The sequence below is a fragment of the Telmatherina bonti genome (assembly GCF_933228915.1).
Source record: "Telmatherina bonti genome assembly, chromosome: 3".
NCBI lineage: Eukaryota > Metazoa > Chordata > Actinopteri > Atheriniformes > Telmatherinidae > Telmatherina > Telmatherina bonti.
The window spans coordinates 13,848,623-13,874,504 of record NC_136621.1 but is presented as its reverse complement, the minus strand read 5'-3'; the positions used below and the strand labels follow the sequence as shown (position 1 = coordinate 13,874,504).

General features: G+C 39.2%; 1 protein-coding gene across 1 annotated transcript in view; it reads left to right on the top strand.

Moving 5' to 3' along the window:
* The window catches only part of LOC306774880 (protein AF-17-like), a gene marked incomplete at both ends in the record, with an annotated part of 32,453 nt that extends 18,626 nt beyond the window's left edge, over positions 1-13,827 (top strand). The window contains 6 exons of the mRNA XM_079265058.1: positions 5,251-5,451; positions 5,639-5,715; positions 5,849-6,219; positions 6,307-6,400; positions 11,061-11,273; positions 13,792-13,827. Of these exons, the coding sequence (XP_079121184.1) occupies positions 5,251-5,451; positions 5,639-5,715; positions 5,849-6,219; positions 6,307-6,400; positions 11,061-11,273; positions 13,792-13,827 (992 nt within the window). The remainder of the gene's footprint in view (positions 1-5,250; positions 5,452-5,638; positions 5,716-5,848; positions 6,220-6,306; positions 6,401-11,060; positions 11,274-13,791) is intronic.
* Positions 13,828-25,882: the final 12,055 nt, after the last annotated feature.

The window sequence follows — 25,882 nt, the reverse complement described above, 5'->3', positions numbered from 1 at the left end:
AGGGAAGTCTGGACTTCCCTGCTTAGGCTGCTGCCCCCGCGACCCGACCCCGAATAAGCAGCAGAAGAATGACGGATGGGCTTAATAGATCCATATTTACATGAGAACACTTGATGTGTTGATGAGCTGCGGGGAACTTCAGCCCAGGACTTTTACTGTTACAAGTGTTTTGGTGCCATCTGAAACAGTCGATTATCAGGGTAAAAATGGGAGACATTGCGGCCCGCAGCTGTTCTACTCTCTTCTTCTGCCAGTTCACCCCTGTGTGCAGCCAGAGCTGCCCTGGGGCAGACTAGTGTCAAAACATAAAAATCAGCTCTGAAACGTTAAAGAGATCCGGTTAATCGTAGTGGAAAGCATTTCTTTTCCTGTCTCTCACGTCACATTAAAAAGCAGCCAAACCGTTTCAAGTGCTTCTATTCTCCATAAAGGACTTTCAGACTATTTACTTGATGTAAAGCACGATATAAATAAAATTAATTATTCATTATTATAGTTTTTCTATTACTGCAGCAGCTGGTCTTCAATTACGCCCTTGTCAGGGTTATGGCATGCTGGAGCCTGGGCGCCGACCCCTTCTCCCTCCACCCAACCCCCACTACAGATCATAATGCAGATCATACATGCCTCATAATTATTGAGAACTTCTGACCTCCAAACATTAAATAACTGTGGCGTCTGCTCCTGATATGACCACAGTGTAGCTGCGGCTTTCTCTTGCTCTGTTTATCACTGAGGAAAATGTGGTAATTATAATTATAACATACCGGCAGAGGCAGCAATTCCTGGCCCAGAAAGTAAAAGTCCTGTCCGGCAGCTGTTCGACCAGTCACCAAACGAGCTGAATTTAATGAGTTTATTTAGCAGGTAAACAAGCCTGTTAGTGAAAACACCTGCTCTAAACGTACAGGTAGATCCAAAAACATGGCAGGACTTTTACTTTCTGGACCAGGAATTGCCACCTCTGCATGCCGGTATATATCTGATGTCCCAGTATCTCCATTGTTTCTCAGTAGAGTGCAGACCTAAGAACAGCCAGGGTCTTCAAGCTCCCAGGACTCTGCACCCAAACTTGAGATAAACAGCCGCCTGCCCTGCCAAGAGGAGATGGGAGGGTGGGATGGGGGAAAAAGGGATTTTTTTGTTTGTTTGTTTTGTTTTGGAATATATTGTAGTGGCAGTGTATTGCATAACTGCCTTTAATGAAGTGGCAAATTTGCACATATACCTCCTCATCGTCACCCAGTTAGATCTTAGAAAACAGTCTTTAAGTAAGTGTCCACTGTGCTGATCACTGCATCATCATCATTATCCATAACTCTTTAGAAGCAGTGATGTTGGACTTAAATAACAAATAAAATATTATTTTAAATTAGTATTAACATAATTTTCAGACAGATGTTTATATTTGTTGTTAACCTAACAACTCTTTGTTGGTGTGTTTCAACCAAGCAGCAACCTCCGGCGGTTAAAAGTGAAGCCTATGCGGAAGTGTATAAAACTGCAGTTCCCCCTTCATCCGCTAGGGCTTCCAAAACAGAGCAAATCCCCATAGACTCCCATGTTAAAAAGATCAACTTCACAGCAGAAATAAACATGTTTACAGCCTGGTTCAAAAATCCATTTTTGGTTTATAGGTCAGGTTTACCTTCATGACAACTGTGGAGGGAGTGAATTTTTTTCTAACTCGCCCATTTTAAAGTAATTTAATCTTGAAGTTCGACAAATGTAGGGGCGTGTCCTTTTGATTGACAGGTACCCAATCTCCCGCTTCAAGTAAGAAGAACGTAGAACAACCGCGGTTTTTAGCCAGTTAACAACGTGACTTAGCTTTAGCCCGCTTACCTAGTTTTCAGCTACAGAAAGCTCAGAGTTCGCTTGATGTCAATCATCCACCATGACGCTCACAGCCCCGCTCTCAGCTCCACCTCTTTGCCCATATTTGTATTTTATGGGCAAGACGACGCGCATGACGCTGCCAACATGGCAACGGTAGGAACCGCCCACCGAGCTTCATTTCAGATCTTCAGAAACATATGGGTGACGTCACGGAGACTCCGTCCAACTCTTTATATACAGTCTATGGTTTCAACCTGCAGAACTGTAAAACCGGAGCATGTTTACGTTCTGTGCCTGCGATGCTCGTCATGATGTCGCAACATCAGCAAAAATCAGTTCAAAAGCATTTAGTAGTTGTGACTGATTTCCTTGTTGAACTGCTGTGAAGTGATTCCCCTTTCAGATTAGTTCATGGATGTGTCTATCAAACGCGAAATAGAAAGTCTGCATGAGGAATGTAATATTATACGTCACTTATTTATCATAACCTCGCACTACTGGCCAGTAGTTCCCTCACTGGGACTCTTTCTGTGGTTGTTAAATGGATGAAGCTTGTGGGACATGAATATGAAGCTGGCGTGTCTGAATGATTAAAGAAGCACCTAATGTTGTTTACGGACAACATTAAAGAATAACTTTGGACTATACAAGCCCCGGTTTGAAGCAGTCCTGGACACAGACATAGTTATAAAGTTGTGACTGCTGTATTTTCCCCCCACGGCTCTGCCCGCCATCTAAACAGCCCAAACAGGCAGAATGATTGGAAACACCTGTGTGGGGGTATGAGACCTCTGAAACTGAACTCAACTGGACTTGGGGTGTGGGTGTGTGGAGGGTATACGCCATAATGACTTCCTTTCTATTCAGCCAAAAGTCTTTTCTTTTTTTCACAAATGTACAAAAAATAGATCCATCTGCTTCCAGGAAGGTTTTCGATTACCTCAGGTTACCTCAGGTTAGACTTTTTATGTAAATGGGCCACATTGTGACAGAAAAATGTGCCTACCTGCCTGAGCTGTGCAGCGCCACATAAATGTGCAGGGTCTGAAATCTTCTCATTTATTCTGAAGCAGGTCTGACATTATCCTGTTCCTACATGATGATGTATGTTGTTAGTTTCTACAGCCCAGCACTTTGAGCCACATCTGCAATGTGCCTTACATGTTATTTCAGAATATCCCCTCTGTTGGATTAATTTATGGGAGGTTTTCACATGCAGCTCTCTTTCATTTCACTCTGTTTTTGCTCCTTTTTTTTTATTATTTGTAGGTTTTTGTAGTTTATTTGGTTTATTGATGGTGCAGTATGAGCTGAATCTGAGTCTTGGTCTGCTGATTTCTCATGTCATGGCCTTGTGCTTCGGCTGTAGAGACCTAGAACAATGCTGGAGGGATTGTATATCCCTTCTTGTCTGGGTCTGCTTCAGGGGTCCCAAAGGAGGAGCTTGACGGTGTCACATGGGAAAGATATGTCTGGGTTTCTTTCCTGAACCTGTTACCTCTGTAACCGGACTTTGTAAACACAGGAGATGGGTGGTTAACTTTTATTTTCATTCCAACTCCTTCAGAGGCTCCTAGCTCCTACTCATTACCAACAATGAGACTCACTGGCCAATTTCTCAGGTCCACCTCGCCAGTACTGGGTTGAGCCCTCTTTTTGCCTTCATGTGCTTGGATTCAACAAGGTGTTGGAAACATTCCTCTGAGATTTTACTCTATTTTGACATGATAGCACATCACCACATCCCAGACGTGCTTTCTTAAACTCATTGTCACGTTCAAAAAGACAGTCAAAGATGATTTGAGCTTTGCGACATGATGTATTATACTGCTGGAAGTATCCATCAGGAGATGATTCACCGTGGTCATGAAGGGATGGACATGGTCAGCAACAATACTCAGCTAGGCTGTGGTGGTTAAACCATTGGTACTTAGGGGCCCTAAGTGTGCCAAGAACATATCCCTTACACCGTTACACTACCACTAAATGTGGGGGGCTAAATTGAGACTCATCAGACCAGGCAACGTTTTTCCATCTTCTATGGTGCAATTACAGTGAATCTGTGTGAATTTTGCCTCAGTTTTCTGCTCTTAGTAGACAAGCATGGCACTGGGTTTTTCTACTGCTGTAGCACATCTGCTTCAAGCCTGGATGTGTGGATGTGTTGTGTGTTCAAAGATGGCCTTCTCCTTGGCTGGAACCAGTGCTGTCTGTCATCCAGTCTTCCCATTCTCGTCTGACATCAACAAGGCATTTTGGTCCAGACAACTGCTGCTCACTGCATATTTTCTCTTTTTCAGACCATTTTCTGTAAATGCTAGAGATGGTTGTGTGAAAATCCCTGAAATACTGAAACCAACCATTATGCCACATTCAAAGTCCTGACAGTGTCTACATGACTAAATGTATTGACATGCTGCCATGTGATTGGCTTTTTAGGGATTTGTGTTAAATTATTACAGAAGTGTCCCTGATAAAGTGTTAAATAAGAGTTTATGTTGCCGTTAGTAAGAAGAGAGCAGCATGTTTGAAATACAAAGAAACCAAATATATCCTGCATGTCACATGGCATCTGGACCATATCGTCAAGTGTTTATTAAGAAAAGTTAAACTTTTCTGTATATTTGTTTTATGAAGGACAAGATTAAGAACACACAGTCTGACTGTACTGACGTATAATAAATTATATTATTGATAAATCTCCTGTTAGTCCTACATTTACTAGATTCTTTGATATTACACAAATGGTTCCTGCTATTTCATATTGATGTTGTTACGATCAGCTACAAAGACCATAACAAAATAAACGAAGAGGAATACAAAAAACATATTTATTAACTAAACCTAAATCCAACCCAAAACGCCAGGCCCCCAAACTCGTGTGGACCGGGGCGCGCCCTGGAAGAAGTGGATCTTAAATAGCCGATTGGAGACCCTGGCCAGCTGTTTCCAATCAGCCATTAACTCCACCTGCAACAAAACACAAAACACACAACGACCCAACAAACCATGGGTCGTCACAATGTTCAAGTCCAGATAAGTGTCTGGAGCTCAGTCTTCTTTGTGCGATGCCAAACTCTCATAAACAGGCAGAGTAGCAGTTAACAGGACTTTACAATGTTACATTGTTTGTATTATTGCTCATGTTCAGGAATTTTATTAGAAAATAAAGTTGTAGTATGAAACATTTTTAAGTTTCCTCTAATGGTGTAAAATACTGTCACACCAAGCGCTTTTGTTTACTGATGTAACATTATTTCAACTTCTTAAAGGGGGCTAAATTGTTCAAAATTTATATCTCTATCCCTGTTTTTATTCAGCTTGTTGCATCCCACCTCAGTCCCTTGGTTTTCTGGTTACAGTTGTTCATTGCAGTGTCTCATGTTTGCTGGTAAATGTCTCTTCTTCCAGTTGTGGAGATGCTCCAGTCGCTGCACTCGCTGCAGCAGGAAAACCAGCGGCTCCAGGACCAGATCCTCAGCCTGACGGCCAAGAAAGAGCGGCTGCAGCTGCTCAACACTGAGCTGGCCGTGCCTTTCCAGCCTCACCTTCATTCCGCCCAAACCTCCCTCCATGCGTCCGCCCAGATCAGCTTCTTGTCATCCTCTCAAGGTGAGGTTCTTCTCTGCTGTCATCAACATTTATACTGTTGTCATGGTGTCTCGTAGAGCGCTGCATCCCTCCTTCCGCCCCTCACAGTCCTGAACTGATAAACTCACCAGGCCACAGCTCAGTTTAAGTCATTTTTTACCCTGCAGCTGCAGTTTTTTCCTTGTAATTATACTTCTCATTCCTGTAGACCCCCTGAGCACCAATAAGAGTCCCCTCTCCAAAAGCTGCTTCCTGAATGACACCTCCTTTGTTACCTCATCAGAGGTGAGGAACTGGAGATTCTTCCTTTTAGATCTGATTGTAGAGAGAAAATTTGCAGGTTTTGTTGTCAGAAACGTCCATGTGCGTAAAAAGCAAGCTGAGAGATGAAAAGTTCTCCTTTGGTGTCTTTGTTTAGGAGCTTCACTCTGGTAGTCCGTCCCGAAGCAGCTCGTCGCTCTCCTTCCAGAGCACCCCCCCTCCTCAGCAGAGCCCCGCCTCCTTCGGCCAGCCCCTGCTGAACGGCTTGGGTCGAGGTCTTTCTGACGGTTTGGGCAGCATCAACCAGGCAGGCGGCTCATCTCTGCCGATGGTGGGTGGGCTCATGGCGTCCCTCACAGGAAGTCCTCAGCTGACGGTAAATGGAGTTCTGGGCAGTCTGAATGGTGTGATACAGTCACCTGCTCAGAACGCTGCTCAGCCGACGCTCCCAGCCCTTCGCCCCCAACCGCCACCGCTCAACCCCCAGACTCTGGCTCAGGGATTTCAGCTTCCCAAGAGCGCGAGCCCGTACGTACCCACACACCCAATCTTGTTTGGATTGCTTTTTCGTCTCGGATCGTGTGTCATGTGACATGTGTTTGATGTTTATTTCAGGTCCTCCCTCCTGTCTGAGCAGCAGAAGCAGCTTCTTCTCGAGCAGCAGCAGCAGCAGCTCCAGCAGTTTCTCACCTCACAGAACTTCACACCGGTAATGATCCCCTTAAACCTTTTTTTTTTTTTTTTTTTTGCACATTTAATATCATTATTAATGTGGTTACGTTAACTTCTCCGTTGGTTAACTAGTGGATATAAGCAGTGTTCATACCCTTGTTCAAATGTCAGGTTTTTGTGATGTTCAGTATTTTGCCTGAACAGTTCAGCTTAAAAACAAACAAATCTGTTTGAAAAATATGAGAAATAACTAAACTTACAATTAGGCTTGTCAGGGTAACAAATTTTGCCACACGATTAATTGTCTCAGAAATTATTGCGATAGACAATAATATTGCATTAAGCAATTATTGTTGTTATTTTACGACCATTTTCAACAAAAATACCAATAATACCATATTAATGCAAGTAAAGCCTTTCAAAGATCAACATACTTTGATTTCTAAAGAACATTTAGCTCGATGTGCAGATTAGTTTATGCTCATCCAGTCCCCAGTCTGCTGAAACAGATCAGGATTTCTCCTGAGGTTTTGGCAACGTGGTTATGTGAAACATATGGTCTCTAAACACAATGTAACACAGTTACATAGAGTATAGTAAAGCTCATGTAAGAGGACATGTTTGGATTTGATCAGAGGTGGAAGGGTAAAATTGAATGTCTTTGATCGCCTTCAGTACGTCATTTTTCATGTCATTATAAAGTTGTGGAATTTGTAACATGTATGTTCATCCAGACAGTGAAATGTTTGTAACCTTTTTCAAAATGTTGCCTTTTTAACAACATTAAATGGCAGCATTGGTTTACCGACCATGCTGTCTGAGTGCACACCATGTTGCACCGTCCTGTTTGTGTTTAATCTGTCGCTTAAACGCTTCAGTGATCGTGGACGGTCGGGAAGATGGAGATAGCATGTTTGATCTTTTGTTTCCCAACTGGGAAAACTGACGTTGATGATTGTGTTTTAGGTGCCGATGGAAGCTTGTTGTACTGCCAGGTTTAGTTAATATTGTCTTGAAAAAAGAAAAAAAAAAAAGCGGTACACTCACCTAAAGTGAGAGAGTGAGCGAAAGAGAGAGAAAGGCAAATGAAAATGATTGCACCCAGCAAACTTATCGCATACATTTCCTTTTATTCATTCATTCATTTTCCAGACTGCTGGGAGCCTATCCCAGCAGTCTCTGGGCGAAAGGCAGCGTACACCCTGGACAGCTCGCCAGTCCGTCGCAGCATTTCTTTTTATTATGTGACTTATTGATTATTGTTTATTGCTTATTGCGACAGGCCTATGTACAATAAGCTAGCTGCAAAACTATGGACACACTAAAGCTAACACATTGTTCATTTTGATTAAATCCCAGTATTCAGTCTTCTCAGCTCACCATCTGGTTGGCTGGTAAATACAGTATTTTCCGCTCTCTTCCTTCGAAATTCAGTCCAAACCCGTCAAATTTAAGTAGCGTCTTGTTTACCGCCGGATTCATGTCACCCCGCTGATTTTCTAAAGGGAATTAAATCTGTTCTTTGGCTGAGTCGATCCAAAACTTTCATTTTCTTCTGGCGAAAACTGTTTTGTTGGTCTTGGTTGTCTTCTCGAGGTCATTGTCATGACAAAAAGTTGAAATTCATTTCCAGCCTGTAATAATGATACTCCCACCACCATGCTTCACCTTAGGTTTACTGTTCTTTTTAAGTCTTTTTTTCTCTTGGGATTATGGTCGAAACATTCAGGCTTCATCTCATAAGAGCAGAACACATTTGCCCACCATGCTTTTGGGAGACTCGTAGCCTGGATTAGATGTTTTCCCGTGTCAGAAAAGGCTTGTGTCCGGCAGCCCAACCTCGTAGTCCAGACATACAGAGAAAAGAGAAGACTGTAAACAAGCCAGGATTTTTACGCTGCTTCTGCATTGCTAGGCCTGGTAGCTCCCCTGACCAGTTTTCATCTGGTTCTTTCTAATGTCCCATATTCTCCCCACTTTTTTAATACTGTCACAGTGTTGAATTTGTACCTTTCTCCTTACTGATACATTTCAACGATGAGATCTGTTTGGTGCTTTGGATGTGAAGCAGGAAATGCGTTACATCTCAGGAAAATCCTACAAGGAAAATAAACTTTATTTTCATTATTCATTAGAGTCTCTTTAGTAGAGGACAGGTATGTAAAACAGAAGACTAAATCAAAGGATTAAATCAATACTGTTCTTTCTATTTTTCCCTCTAACATATATTTTTTTTTAACTTTTTTCAGGTTTTGTCACATAAAAAATGAGAAAGATCTTTAAAGGATTTGTTGTGCTCACTATTCTGTACATCACAACAACCAGCATTTGAACACTTTCATATCCATTAGCCTCCCACCGCAGGAAGAGGAGGGGTCCGGTGTAAGAGTTTCAGTTCTTGTTTGGGTTTACAGGCGTTATTACGTACAAGATTTTGCAGACTCAGTTTCAAAAGTCAAAAAGTATTTAAAGATAAGTTTGTTCTGTTTCCTCAGGACCTTCATACGCTGTTCGTATTAAATCAAACAAAGGAAAGGTGGCAACAGTGACAACAGAAAAGACAAATCAGTTTTTTCTTCTCATTTGTCATCTTCTTTTCTAACTTTTCCTGTCTCTATGTGGAGTAAACACTAACTGGTAACCAGCATTCAGGAGAAACCAGCTCACACTGCATGGTTTTCCAGTTTCCTGTTGAATGAAGCCTCTTCTTCCTTCTGCCGCCCCTTTCAGTGCTGCAGAGTCATGTTAACTTGGACCACTGTTGACAATAATTCCTAGATAGCAGCTGGTTCTGGTTGAGAGGATTTTTTTTTTTTTTTTTTTTTTTTTTTTTTTTTTTTTTTTGGTCTTGTCCAGCATTTAAGCAAGCAGACTGATGTTCTGGATGCTGTGTTCTGCTGAGCAAATTTATTTTGCCAAGGGGAACTTTTGTAGATGTAATGATCCCCTTGTATTTCTTGATTCTTATTTTATTTTTCAATTTGTTTTGGATAAAAGCTTGTATTACAGAGTTTATGCTGCTGGACCCGACCGGAAAGGACAGGAAAGGGGCAGAAAGAGAACAGAAAAGAGAACATAAAAAAACAAAAAAAAAAACAAAAGAAAGAGATCAATGCATACATGTATATGCACATACATACCCACCTACATATATATGTATATACACTCGCACATACATTATATATATACATATATACATACACACATACATACACATGCATACACACACATGTACACATACATGCATACATAAAGATAGATATACATACATACATATACACATACATACACACACATATATATATATATATATATATATATATATATATACATATATACACATATACATACTCACATACATACACATACATATACACATACACACACATACACATACATATACATACATACACATACACTCACACACATGCATACATATATACATATCCATACACATACATACATACACATACACATAAGTACACACACATACCCACCCACACACATAAATATATACACCCACACAAGCCAACTCTAGATTCGTGGAGAACAAAACCGTTGACAATCATGAGGACCAGAAACTAGCAAGTTAAGTCAAAAAGACAGAAAGAGAGCTACCTGCTGTTAGTGAATAAACTTGCTGGATGACTCAGTGACTGTGACACATGCAGAACATTCATGCAGAACATTCAGAGTGGAACGTGTTTAGAGAAGAGTGATCATGCCAATGTGACCCCGCCCGCCTACAGCTAGAGGAAGGCCAGGAGAACCCAGAGACCCGGGTAACCGACAGTCACCCCCAGGTACAGATCCCAACCCCCCCACTCCAGAGCCAGCCATGCATCTGCCCAGGAGGTGGCGAAGGAGGTGCCCAACCAGAGTCCCCCGCAGTCAGGGGGAACAGGCCCCAGCAGGCCCAGGCCGGCAAGGGCCGATCCCACCTGGTTGAGAGGATTTAATGGAGCTGCACCAGCTTCCATGAGGCTGTCAGGATTTCTGAAAGGTGCAGGTTTTACATGAAGAAGCTCAGTGAGCGTCTTGTCAATTCAAGCAACTTTCTTGTCATTGTATTGGGTTTTTTTCCACAAGCAAACAGAAATCTATATTTGGATCACTTATTAATAGACTGCTTTTTGAAAAGAAGTTTTCAAGTCTTATGTTTTTTTTTCCACATTTCTGTAGTGATTGGCTTCATCTTGTCTCATGTCAGTGCATCTAATCAAATGTCGTCAGCTAAGCAGCTACACACGTAGCTGTACAGATAAAGATGAAACAATACGCTGCTTTTTCTTTTTAGACACTGAGAAGCAGCAACACTTATTTGACTTGCAAACTGCAGAGTGCTGAGGTTGGAAGCAGCCAGGCGCCGTGACACTCACTAAATATAGAAACCAATTTGTTTCCTGTTTGACTGTGGAGGTTCAGTCACTGTGATGTGCTGCAGTCGAGACACCAGGGAGATGAAAATTTCTTGCGTTTTCTCTGTTAAAACACGAGACTTGGATAGACAGCTCCATTGTGTGGCGTCACTTAGAATAGCCACCACTCACATTATTCCTTTTCTAAGATCTTGCTGGATTCTTACTCTTGTCTAAACAGCTCCATGCTTTTCTCTGACCAGACTGGGCTTCTTTTCAGACTGTTATAAAAGCTCTATGGAAGATCGTAAACCTGCTGTCGTGTCCCCCCCCCTCCAGGAGCAGCAGGTGGTGGTGTGCCAGATGTTGCAGCAGCAGAGGCAGAGGGAGTTGCAGCGCCTCACGCTGACCGGAGCGCTCGCCTCCACCCCCAGCTCTCCCATGATCACCCAGTCCCCCAACCTGCTGTCTTCAGCTACAGCCTCACCACTGCAGGGCGGTCAAGGAGGCGGCCTCTTCGGCCTGCAGGACAATGCACTTCACAAGAGCGGGGTAAGTAATGCTGCACGGTCCCTCGTTAATATAGTGAAGCCTCCTTCTCTTTCAGAGTGACCCAATTTCTTCATGTTTAAAGCAGAGGTGTCCAGCGCCCGGTCCTCAAGTTCCACCATCTCTCTTATCCAACACACCTGATTCAAATTAAAAGGCTTTCTGCAGCAGCTCGTTGTCAAGATGTTGACACATCAGTCCGATTCAAGTGTGCTGCAGCAGAAAAAATCTAAAAGACCTGCAGGAGAGGATGTAACTACTCTGGTCCACGCTTCTTACTGATGCATACGTTTTTTTTCCATGAACCACGAAACAGCGTGAAAACTGAAAGACAAAAATCTCTTTTCAAAATCAAGGCTCAAACATTCTTTTCCAATCATAAATATATAAGAAAACATTCACGTTTTAAATATCCAATTTAAACCTTGTTTACAATATATCCATAAACTAAAGAAATAGCTCAACAAACATACCGTGTTCGCCTTTCAGACCAGCAGTAGAATTTTTAAGAGCATAAAACCGATGTCTCTATTACTTTACTCTTTTGGGCGCTTAGTGAACAACTTCTGGGGCGCAGTCACATGACTCATGACGCAAACCTATTCCCACAGAAACAGCAGCACAGCGATCAAACAATGGCCAAAGTCATCAGAGCATTTCCAAAATGATACAATCCAACACTCCAGAACTGTGTTAAAAAGAATTCATTTTACATCAAAACCCACAAAGAAAAACACCGCGAATGCTGACTTCTGGCGTTACTATGGCAACACAAACATTACCCAGAGTATGCTGCCAGATACACAGGGGCCTGCAACCCTCGGCCCTGGTTTAAAGGACTTCTGCTGTATGAGGATCCACTGAGAGGCCATCCAAGGACAGAAAGTCGGTGCAGTCAGCAAGAAGCCGGTCTGAGTTGACATGACCTTTGTCATATTTGTGTTTCCGTGTGACGTACTTCCTGTACAACTTGTATCAGTCAAGTCCCCTAAAGTTGAACTCATTTGTAGGGAAAACTGAAGTGTCAGCATAAAAACTGGTGTTCCCATCTTTTACGAATAAAATCTCAGTTTCATTGTGTTTAGCAGGAGATGTCTTTATAAGTTAAAAAAAAAAATAAAATAAAATAAAATAAATCTCAACCTAAAAAAATAGTTGAAGGTTTCTCAAACAAACAAACTTTGGTGGGAAACTTTGTTAAAAGACGGGAACTCAGCCTGGAGCATAAAGCTGGCTTAAAATACAAGTTGCACATCAGAAAAGATTGAGTCTACCCTAAATGATTAATCTAGAGTTCATTCACTTTGGAAAAATGGCCAAAATAAGAAGAATTCAGTTCTCAAAAAAATACTTTATATCAGATGGAGAGGGAGCCTCTGCCACTCATCTATCAAATCATATGACAGTATACATAAACTTTACCTCTGGAACGATCAACTCTGATAAAAAGAGAACAAAATAGAGGTTTTAGTTTAGACAGTTTAAGCAAGGTTTCCAAAATGGATATGTATGCACAGTTCGGCAACATCTGTTCTCAAAGTCCTCCATTTGGGACTTCGGGTTTTAATAGCTTAAGTCAGTGGTTCTCAAACTGTGGGGGGGTGAGGGGAGATGGTGTCACAGAGGGGGTGCTGCAAGGCTTCATAAAACTTGAGAGTTTTGGCACTGAACAAATTTGTAAAAGTACCAATGAACTTATGATGAATCAATAAGACTTAAATACAAAAAAAAGAAGAAAATATGATGAAGAATATCTGCTCCTGCTTGACCAGGTAATGGTCAAGTAATAGTAAGAATCACTGGTGGGTAATGCAGAGACCACAATGTGTTGTATGTATCATAATACTATCATCTAATATTATGAAGCCAAACAAGTTCCACTTGGAGACTTTTCATCCTGAACACAAAGAAAAGCCTGTTGGTTACTTTAGAAATAATCCATCCAACCATCACAAATAGTTGCTTTACTAAAACAGCATCTGTATCACTGAAAACTCGGCTCACCTGAAGTAGTTTGCAGAGATTCCTGGTTTAAAATGTCTCAGACTGTACCAGAAAAATGAATAATAATACTGACACTGACCCAGTTGTCACTACAGTGAACTACAGTACAGTCACTAAACTAACGACGCATTTCTTTCTATGTTTCTTTGGTTATTGTAACAGGAGGGGGGGGGTTGACAGTATTGTCATTGATGAATAGGTGGTCCTGCACAAAAAGTTTGGGAACCACTGGGTTAAGTCATGGCCACACATTACCAATGCCCATAATGTAAAACCAGTATCCAGTGTCTCTAAGTGATTTATCAGAAGAGGTGCATGATTATATTAAGTTGAATTATACGTGTTACATGCATACTATGACCAACAAGGAGCTCTTGTATTACGCTGTGAACATAGTTTTATAATCACTGCATATCAATCAAATAATTAGTAATTATTTTCCATGAAAGTCATCAAACAGCCTGTCAATTTGGAGAATAATCAGAGTTGCAGAATTTAACCCTGATTGTGTTTTCAGGCTGCAGGAGAGAAGGGAGGAGACAAGAACGGCTGATGAGACCTCGTCTGGGGGAGCTCATATGGAGACATCAGACATCACCTGCCGTCGTGAAGAACTTTCCTCATCATCATCTGCATCTGACAAACCTTTTATGAATGTATAACAGGACGTCAAGGTGGATTTTCTCGTGTTTTGAAACTCTTGATCTTTCTTTGTAGGTTTCTTTTAGTTGTTTTTGTTTGTTTTTGTAGGCAGCTTTCAGAGAGCATGAGTACAGTCGTCTCTCTTGTTAAATTGCACTAATTTGTTAGCTCAACCAAGGAGGCTGCTGATGAAGGCAGAGCCCGAGCAGGAGCTGTGTGAACTTCTTTTCTGAACATATGAACTGAACATCAGAGTTTTATCTCTGTGACTTTTCAAGCACTGACCGCTCATGATCTCCCTCCACCACTGAAACCGTTTCCAGTCAGTCAGCAAGGAACACAGACTTCTTTTTTTTTTTTTCTTTTTTAAGAAACCTCAACAGTCTTTATATTTTGTCTTCCCTTCGTGCGTGTTCCCCCCCCCCCCCCCCCCCCCAACAGATCTCCTCTACTTTATTACTAATTGTGTAAAGATAAGTAGTCACGTTGATGTGTTGTTAGCGGCAATCATCATTAAGCTAGTTATTACCTCAACCTTTTTGCCTGCTGTTTCTCTTCTCATTTTGTTTTTTTTTTTTGTTTTTTTTTTGTTTTGTTTTTTACCTAAACAGCCTTCAGTTTAAATAAATGTTCACCAGAAAAATGGTGGCATTCACTCTGAGGTTGTGTTTAAATGTAACAACATCAACATGCGAGCGCCAAGTTTTATTCCAAACCACCACCAGAGTTTTATATCCTTCCAAGTTGCTGTCGAGATTAAACAGACAAAACCAAACATTTGGATACTTTAAGAAAAAAAAAGGGAAAAAAAACTGCTTTTCCTTAACAAATGTGCACTTTGCATGTTAGCTAACCGAGCTGAATTAGCCATCGTCACGGTATCTTATAAGAGATGCTCAGTTCTTCGTATGCCGCTAGGGAGTAACAGGTTTTTCATTTGTGAGTATTTTGCACTCTGTCTTGAAGTTTTTTTTTTGTGTTACCTTCATACTTGCATAAGTCTAGCTCTTCTTTTAGCAATACTGGATAGATAATGCCTTAATGATGGTAGATTAACAGAAAAGCAGGAGCTCTTTCTTTCATAGTGTTTTTTACTCGGGCTCGCGGAGGAGTTCGTTATTAAATGAAAGCACTCTTCTTAAACCTGTTTATACTTTTGATAGCTGAAACGTGTGAATAACCGTACAGTGGTGACTAAAAAGTGTCAAAGCATTTTTCTATCGTAATTTTTGTGTTCAGACGCGACTTTCCTTTTCTCTGAGAAACAAAGGACTCGTAGAGCGTGTTGCAGTGCAGCCTCAGTGGTGTCATAGGAGAATTTTACCTTTTGTTTTAGTGTGACTGTTACAGCAGAAAAACAGCTTCTTCCTCCTCTTTGCTTTGTCATGTGAAGATACTTTAGTTTTGCTGACTTTTGTTGGTTCCTCTCATTTCAGATGCTTTTTTTCCTTGAACTCGCGCTTCCTCGTGTGTTTAGTTTGGTTTAATTTGCAGCTCATGTAGAGGTAAGTTGGTGATAAATACTGTAGCAGTGACAGAAGGAGAATGTCGGCGATGTTGATGAAGACGGTGAAGCGAAGGATTTCTGAAGCGGTTTTTTATGTTGCACTGGGGCACTTCGAGGCCCAATTGTAAATCGTTTTTTTAGTACTTTTTTCAATTTTTGTTGGAATACAAGTTGTATACTTTAAAATGTTTGTGTAAAAACACATTCATTCTTTTAAGCTTTGAGGTCTGGGTAACCAAGATAATCCATGTTATGAATGTCGTACTGTGTATCTTTTATGTCTTTACAACATTTTAAAGCACCTGGCTGTGAATGAGGCTTCAAATATTGGGATATGACTTGCATGAAATGCAGTGACGTCTCTCAAATGTATCGCTAAATACCAAGTAATAACTATGCATAATTTTAAATGCATTGTTCCCTGAAAATAAAAATGGAAAAAAAAATTAGCACTGAATTTTAAAAAGGACAAGCACGTTGTCATTGTATAGTGTATTTGTTTGACGAAATGAATCGAAACTTAATTTGACAATATTCAGATTAAAAACCCTGTAAAGTATTTTGATATTTTTGTGTGTAAGATTAAAAAGGACAAATTAAGACGACTTTTTATTTGTCAATAAATGTATTTTACTGAGTTGTACACTTTTGTTGTGGACATTAAATGACTGGAAATTGTGTCAGACAAAGTTACTGGCAAAATGCAGGATACCTGTGGCTGCCACTCTCATTTCCTCATGGTGTTACTCAGAGATTATGAGATGGATGAACTAATTTATTAAACCATCAAAATACAGTATGTGGCCACTTAATTAGGTCCACCTTGATAGGACCAGGCCAGACCTCCTTTGTCCTTAATTCTTTCGACATTTATCAGATGTTTTTCTCCAAAGTGAGTAACATCATCAGAGTGAGAACAACACGAGAAAGAAATCAAACAGTAGGAGACAAGATGGGTAAGCGCTAGTCAGACTAGTAGACTGCTGCGAGTGCAGCTGGAGGACACAGGTGCTGCCATGTAGTGCTGGAGGCAGTGCTTTTTTTTTTTTTTTGTTCCCTTCAAATAGTCTCTTTTCTTAGTTTACCAAGAATTCTTGGTGGCATAGATTCAACAAGGTGTTGGAAACCTTCCCTAAAGATTTTGTTCCATGTTGACATGACATGACACCAGTTTCTGCAGATTTGTCGGCTACACATCCATGATGAGAATCTCCCATTCCACCACATCCCAAAGCTGCTCCAAAGCAGTAGGAGATTATTTAAGCTTTGTGACATGGTGCATCATCCTGCTGGAAGTGATCCTCAAGATGCCACACTGTGGTCATAAAGGAATGAAACTCTGCCATGTTGGTGTGCCTAGAAAATATCCCCCACACCATTACACCACCAGCAGCCTCAACCATTGATCCAGGGCAGGATGGATCCATACTTTAATTTCTGATCCTACTAACTGAATGTGGAGCTGAAATGGAGACTCGTCAACCAAAGAAACATAATTTCCATCTGCTTTAAACCAGTTTTGGTGAGTCTGTGTGAATTTTAACTTCCATATCCTGGTGTTAGATAGCCTGTGTGGGTGCTGCTCACTGGATAGTTTCTCTCTTTCAGGCCATCGTCTATAAACCCCAGAGATGGTTGTGTTTAAAAATCTTAGTAGTTTCTGAAATTCTCAGACCAACTATGTTTAAAGTCCCTTTAATCCCCTTTCTTACTCATTCTGATGCTCAGATTGAATTTTAAAAAGGCAACTTGACCATGTTTGACTAAATGTGTTGCGTTGCTGGCATGTGATTGGCTATTTACATATTTGTGCTAACAAGTGGATGTGTACAGAAAGTTTCTGCTCCAAGATTTGTCTTGAGCGACTTCAGCAGAAATGGGAAAGATAAACATTTCAAGAGAGATATTTTGTCTTAAGTGCTGGTTTTAAGGGTTGTTGTGTTAGGTATCACAAACATGTCACTGTTGCTAAAAGAACAACCCCTTAAAATGTTTTCACGCTTTGTTAATAAGTAGAATATTTTTACAAAGCAGACATCCATCCATAAATCAGCAGCAAGAGTTCGACCCATGCAATCAAACACACCCTTTAAACACCCTTTATATATATATATATATATATATATATATATATATATATATATATGTATATATATATATATATATATGTATATATATATATATATATATGTATATATATATATATATATATATATGTATATATGTATATATATATATATATATATATGTATATATGTATATATATATATATATATATATATATATGTATATATGTATATATGTATATATATATATATATATGTGTATATATATATATATATGTATATATATATATGTGTATATATATATACATATATATATATATATATATAGTGTGTGTGTGTGTGTGTCAGCGTGTGTTAAAGTCAAAAGAAAATATTAATGTTATACCTAAAATAAGGCTCATGTTGCCATGTAATCATCCATGAATTTGACCTCATAAGAGAAGTAGATATCTTTAGTTATATATATATTTAGTTTTATATATATATTTAATCTTTGTTCAATAGAAATATTTTTTTTTAAAAAAAGCAAACAAATAAGATAATTTATTACATATGACATCACTCATAAACTATTTTGTTGAACAATCCTTTAATGTCTCCGCTACAGTCAGGTGTTTTCTGTTCCTCCCAGTCAGACTTCTGCACCTGTTGACAGGTATTTTGTCCCACTGTTCAAACAGAAAAGTGCTCTAATTTGTCCAATTTTGTCTAATTTGTGCTCTAAAACAGTGTCTTATATTACCAAATTATGTTTTTTGCAAATGTTTTGTTATTGTTTTAAAGTCTCCAGTTATTTGAGTGACTGTTGTAAATTCAGCCTTTTCTTTCATGAGAAGGGTATGAAAATTGTTTTGTTTACCATTCAATAAAACTTTTACCTGTATGAATGAATGAGGCGTGAGGAGGAGGAGGAAGAGGAGGAGGGGGAGGAGGAGGAGCGGTGAAGCAGCACGAGCGTGTTTACTCTCATCAACCAATCAGCGACGCCGTCGCAGCCATGTTGTAAAAAGTGGGAACTTTTACCTTCGTTCATCTGGGAACAGCCGTGTGAGATTACCCGTGGAGAAGGGGAAGAAGAGGAGACATCATCTTCATCATCATCACTGACAAACAACGTGAGAATGAGCGCAGTCTGGCTGATGTCCGCAGTGTGGAGGGGATACCCGCAGACCTTCAGATCACCTCGGCTCCTTCCGCCTCTTTCCTCTGTGAGTCTGCTAAACATCCTGAGAATTTATTTCTCTGTTTCTTTGGGACACACTATCACACAACATTTTATTTCGTCTGTTTTCTGGTAAATTACGAACAGTAAGAATAAATGTTGACGTCTCCTCAAAGCAGCCTTTGTGCGTCTGTGTGAATGTAAATGTGCAAACAATAACCCCTGACACACCCTACTTCTTTCACCTTTAGCACCTTTCCAGATAATCCTTTGGTCCAGCAGGTTATTAAGGACCAGGGCTCCTCGTTTATTCTTATCAATGTGCAGATAAAAAGACATTTGAGTCATGAAATATAATGCTGTGTCATTGTGGACAGTAGTCTGCTGAAAATTTCTTATATTTAATACATGTAATGATTTATAAATGAAATATAAATCATTGTACAATTTAAAATATAAATTAGTGCTGCAGTGAAAACCAAAGTAAAAGTTTTTATGAAGTTTATAGAAATACAAACTCGTTCTGTGTACGAGTTTCTGCCATCTAGTGGACAAGTTGGACATGACAGCCATCTCAAACATAGTCATGTTTACAGATCTAATTCCTTGATTGCAGGGCTGTCCAAAGTCTGTCCTCAAGTCATGCAGGTTTTTGATCAATCCTAATTTATACACACTTGGCTTTCTTTAAATCGAGTCAGGTATTTTGAAGCAGAGATACATGGAAAACCTGCAGGACTGTGGCCCTTGAGGGCCGGAGCTGAACATCCCTGCTTTATTGGAATAACAACTTACAATGCTTCATATCAAAAACTGTTTAAAGGTTTAAATTAAACATTAGTAGTCACAAAACAGTCAACATAGTAGTTTAATGTTTATGAATGCAGTACCAATGTAAATTAAGTGAATTGATAAGATTGACTAAAATCATACTTTTAAAGAAGAAAGTTTTAAATTTAATATTAAAAGTACAGACAGAGTCGGCGTCCCATATACTGATTGTGAAATTACATATTTATGTTTTTAAATGATTAATCACTTTGGATATTTATATAAAATTCACACAGCCTTTGAAATGTGTCAGTTTGTGGTGTTATTTATTTATTTTAATTTAACCAACTCTTTCATGTGGTTCAGTCATTTATATGGTGGACTGAAATTTCATAAATAAAAATTAAATCAATCTTTTTAATGGCTAAATAAACTAATTTATGTGCCAATAAATTTGACAAAAATAGTTTTTTAAAAATTATACAAATTTAAGTTGTATTTTTTTTTAACAGTTTCAATATAACTTTGCGTGAATACTCCTCTTCATTTACCTTACCATTTAACTTTCAATTGTATTTATTTATCGTGTGCCTTTTATTAGTTTCCTCCTTTATTTTGTTAATCTGTTTATACATTTTTATAGTGAACATGATTATTTTCTATATTTAATTTTCATCAAAGATTTTTTTTATTCATAATTATTTTGTTCACATTCATATTTATTTCCCCATTGATTATTTCCAGTTTTGCACATTCTTCTTCTGTTTATTTCTATGATCTATGACATGATATGCATTTTTATAGAATTTCCCTTTGGAGATTAATAACATATTTTTCATTTCATTTCATTTGTGTGTCTCCTTTTTACATTTCTGTATTTATTTCTGCCTTATAATGTAAAACAAAGGGGTGGTCTGTCGAGGCAAGTGTTGGGGGCTCCCACCTATCAGTCGGTCAACCCTGAGCAGATCACAGGCCATATTAATGTAGGGACGCCTATGTATGTCTTGCTGGCTCTCTGCTCGTGACTTTGGTAGGGGGATGTAGGCATTTTTACCTGCAGGAAGGAAATATCAACCTTCTAGCAACCTTCCCTGAACCTGCTCTTCCCAGTCTCCCACCAGCTTCTTCTCCTCAGGCCCTGTTTTCATGACAACAGTGAGACAGTAGGGCTCAAAGGTTTTGTTTGATAACAGTGCAAAAAGCTTCAGGGATCATGCTGTTGCAAAGGAACCTTTACGCTCTCTTCCCATTCACACTTCACCTACCAGCCACCCAGTCGCAGCACACCTTCATTATATGCATCTTATTTAGTCCAGAGTTCTGCACAGCAGCGAGTAACTCCTTCACAGTAAAGCTAAAATTCTTTAAGAGAGATGAACACTCTTCCACCAGATGATATCCGATCTGGTATCGATATGGTTCCATATCCCATGATATGGAACAGAAATGTCTTTGATTACGTTTTTACGTGAAATAAGCAGATGTATTAAAAGACGGGCAGTTCCAGCGCCTGGTATCTGGTGGGATTTGCTTTCTACGCCAAGTTATTAAAATTCCTTCAACCAAACAGTTCAAAGGAACTTCACAATAAAAAGAAAAAGAAAAAAAATATGAACAGTTTGATGTTTTTGCATCTTTCAACTCTCTTAGTTCTTCATGTCATCACTTGCAGTGTTTTGGTTTTGATGGAGTTCCCACATATGTTGAGCACTTGTTTGGCTGCGCTCACGCTCCAGCTCATCGTAAACTCCCTCAGCGGGGTTTAGGCGGGTGCGTCTTGATCAAATGGTCGGGTTCAGACTGAGGGAACTGGAAGATCTGAACTGATTTTGGATGTTTTCTTTCTAAGCCAACATGTTACACAAGATAATGGAGTCTCACAATTCATCAGTGATGCTTTGTTATGAGGAATTTCAGAAGACCTGTAAAATGTGCGTTTTGTCTTTCAGGTCCAGTGCCGGCTGCAGACCACACAGCCCGTTCCGGCTGCCCGGTTGCCCTGCAGAGTCAAGGTGTCTGCTGGAAAACGCTACGCCTGGTGTGCTTGTGGTCACAGCCAGAAACAGGTAAGGGTGAAGACTGGAGTGATGAGGCAGCTGTTTTACATTTCAGTTCTGCCTTTGAGTCCGTGAGAACTTCGTCTTTGGCTGGATTTAATTTTTTTTACTTTAATCCTTCAACAAAACTGTCACTTCTCCATCTCATGTCTCAGATGAGTTGTGACAGATACAGATGGTTTCTTCCAGGCAGATTTGTTGTCTCCATATCCATAAGGAGAATCTTCCGTTGCATGCACCAGCTACTCTACTGGATTTATGACTGTAAAGCCAATGGAGTACAATGAAGTCATTATTTTGTTAAAGAAACCAATTAGGAGATGATTTAAGCTTTGTGACGTAGTGCATTGTCCCGAAGGAAGTATCATCAGGAGAAGATACATTGTGGTCATGAAGGGATGGACGTTGCCAGCAACAATACTCTGCTAGGCTGTCGTGTCACAGTGGTGAAAATATCCCCCACACCACCAGCAGACAACTGCTGACCAAAGGCAGGATGATCCGTACTTTCATGATGTTTCCACTAAATTCAGAGCCTGCCGTCTGAATGTGGAGCTGAAACGGAGACTCATCAGACCAGGCAACACTTTTCCATCTTCTGTTGCCCAGTCTTTGTGAGTCTGTGTGAGCGGAAGCCTCAGTTTCCTGTTCTTAGCTGAAAGGAGTGTTACCCTGTGTGTTCTTTTGCTGTTGTGGACATCTGCTTTAAGGACGGGCAAGTTGTGTGTTCTGCTATGGTCTCCTGCTTACCGGGACTGGAACCACGGTTATTTTTACTTTTCTGTCATCTCCAGCCAGTCTGACCATTTTCCTCTGATAGTTATGCAAAAAAATCACAGTAGATCAGCAGTTTCTGAAACACTCCGACCAACGAGTATACTGCATTTAAAGTCACTTAAATCCCCTTTCTTTGTCATTTTGTTACTCAGTTTGAACTTTAAGAAGTGGTCTTTACCGTGTTTTCATGACTAAATGGAGAAAGTTGTCGCCATTGATTGGCTGATGACATATCTGTGTTAACATGCAGTTGAACAGTTTGGACGTAAGTGGCCACTTTGGGGGGGGGGGGATTCCAGTACTTGAGGTCTGCAATCCTGCAATTGTTCAGAGTTTTCCTGCTGCAACACACTTGACTCAAATTGATGGCTAATTATCAGACTGGTGAAGAGTTTAATATCAAGTTCTGTACCAGTCTGCTAACTAAGTCTTATGTGTGTCAGGTGTGTTGCAGCAGGGAAACAATGAACACTTGCAAGACTCAAACTTTCGAGGACTTGAGCTGCCAACCCCTGGTTTTAGATGTTTTCACGTGCGGTAACATGGAGACCGTGGGGGAATTAGATTATTTGATGTTGCATTTCTCTTGGACTAAGAGCAACACAAGGTGGACGGTGCTACTTATACTGTGCTAGAAAATGAGTCTGTCCAGACTCCAGGTACAAACATGGAGCCTAAATCTTTGCACAATGTGGTCTAGTATGCAAATGTTTATTAAACCTGATTGGCTGAAGACATATTCGTCATTTGAGACGCTGTATGTAAAGTCATTTCAGCATACAGATCGTCCACTGCAGAGATGCACTATGATTTTAATCTTAACAAGAGCAAGCTGCTTGTGAAAGGATCTGCAGCTTTCTCAGGTTGGATACAATATGTCTGTTCATCTTTTTCAATCCCTTTTGTCCTGCAGCCTTTCTGCGACGGAGCTCACAGGACAAAATCCCCAAGCATCTCTCCTCTTCGCTTCACCCCCGACAGAGACAGGACGCTCATGCTCTGCGCCTGTAAGCAAACCAAAAATGCTCCGTACTGCGACGGCTCACATTTTAAGGTCATCTTCAGGGATGTGGTTAAGTCTGTGAAAGGCCTGTTTAAATAAACACTGTTTCAGATGTCAGACCTGCGAGCGGAAATTACCTCATCTGGGCTTTAACTGTCAAATGTGCATCAGGGGGGAAATTATTTTAATTATTAAACCATAATCATATACTGCTGCTCGTCTGTGTTTATTTAATTTTATTGTCTCAGCTTTAGTGTTTTTAAGTGACATATTTTATCGTATTCATAAGATTCTTAACTCATCTAATGCTAAGAGACTCCGTCACACATGAAAACAAATATCAGAAAGACTGGATGACATGAGAAATGATGATTTTAAACAATAAGTGATTCATTTAGTTCATTATGTCATTTAATACTTTATTCATTTATGACTGCAATTTCTCTTAGAGATAAATCACTCATTTTTCATTTACAAGGTAATATTCATCTGTTGAAGTATTTTAGGCCTGCAGTACTTTTAATGGTTAGGATGGGGTCACTGTTGGGGAAATAAGATTTGGGTTGTTTTTTGTTTTTTTTAAATTTTTGTAACTTTGTATAAACAATATTCCTGAAGAAAAAGGAAGAATGAAGTAATTAAGTTAAAGCTAAATTAAAATGGGACTGGTTTGAATCTCTCCAACATTGAATATCAACATTTTTTATCATTTTTATTTTTGCAAATGAAGAAACACGTGTAAACCAGATTAAATAAATTTGAAGAAAAAATTATCAAGATCTCCGTTTAGCAAATACATATATATATATATATATATATATATATATATATATATTTTATTTATTCATTTCATTCAATAAATCAAAACATATTTTAAAATTTGAACATATCTTCAAGTTAAATTTGAATGAAATAAGGAGCAGCAGAAGTAAATTCTTATATTATCTGCTCCCTTTTCACCCAGCTATCATTACAGTATATAATCAAACAAACCAAACATTTATACAAAATGAAAATAAATCTCCAGAACTTAGTCAGGTACATGACGTCCCACAGACTAAACACATCATTTTCTTGTTTAGTTTACCACTCATTTTAAGCATTCCTTAAAACATTGGACATTTAGTAATTTTCACAATATTCATAATATCTGTTTGATAAAATTACTTTAATCCTCCTTTTAAACAAAATTCTTGAAGTTAATTCTTTCACTTCTTGGTCCAAATTATTCCACAAACGGACTCCTTTCACTGAAATACATCGTTCTTTAATGTAGTCCTAAAATACGGTTTCCTGGAAATACCCACATTTTTTAAATGAATAATGACTTTCTCTCTTTATAAATATTTTCTGAATATTTTCAGAATATTATTTATAAACAGATTCAGTTTCTGATCTGGTATAACCGTATTTATCATTACCTCATTACTTCTGATGGGAGGACGACATTTTGTTTGTTCAGTCAGGTCAGCGTCTATGTGAGACCAAAATCTTTTCATATCAACATATTTAAGCTGCAGCTGTTTACTTACATGTTAGTGATAAAATATTAAAGTGTCACACAGTTATAGTCAAAGTCTAATGTATTCAGGTGACATTTAGCCGACTTCTGCAGAGCTTAACATTAAACTCTGCACTAGTCTGCTAATTAGCCAGTGATTAAAGTGAGGCGTGTTGCAGCAGGGAAACTTCTAACACTTCCAGGGCTGAGGGCCCTGGAGAACCAGACCTGCCTTCCATGCCACATTTTAACCAAATCAGTATGTAAAAGTAGTAGGCTAGGCAGTGTTTTTAAATCCTGGTCTACAGGACCCTGCAGGTTTTAAAGGTAACTTTCTTTTATACATCTGATAACAGGCTTGCAAAAACTTAATGAACAAGTTCATGAATCTAAATCAGGTGTGTTGTTACATATCTAAAACATGTAGAGCAGAGGGTCCTGAGGGACTGCATTAAAACCACTGGAAGTGTTTTTTGCAGTTTTTTTTTCCTGTGACATTTTTTCATTTTTATTTCACACATTGTTTCAGTTTGCTGGGACTGACACATCTTTGCATCCTGTTAATAATTTTGCCTGGCCTGTTTCAGGACTGCTCTGAATATTTTAACTGGATTATCAACCTTTAAGTGAAGTGCATTCAGAAAATCTTTACTCTAAATCACAATGGTTGATTTTTTATTTATTTTTTTTTTTTTTTTATGTCTGCATTTTATTTACTCCTTTTACTCCTTAGTTTTTTTTTTTGTTTTTTTTAAAATAAAAGTTATTTTAAGTCACGTTTGCAGAAAAGCTCCTAATGTGAAACATTTCCAGTTGTCAGCACGAACCTTACATTTGGTTTCGTATTTGAACAATCCTCAATCTTGTACAAAAATGTATTTTTAAATTTATTTTTTAGTGTTTTGCTTTTTGTGTTTGAAAAATGCTTCTTTTTTTTTTTTTTTGCCAATTTTTTTTTTCTGGGTCCGTGTACATATTTCTCATTTTTAAATAAATAAATTAAATATCAGTTATTGGCTACTTTTATTTCCCTCTGAAATTTACTCAGCTGCATTTTCCTTTAAACGACATCTGTGTTCTGATTGGCCCCACGACACCCACGTGACGGTTCAGGACGCG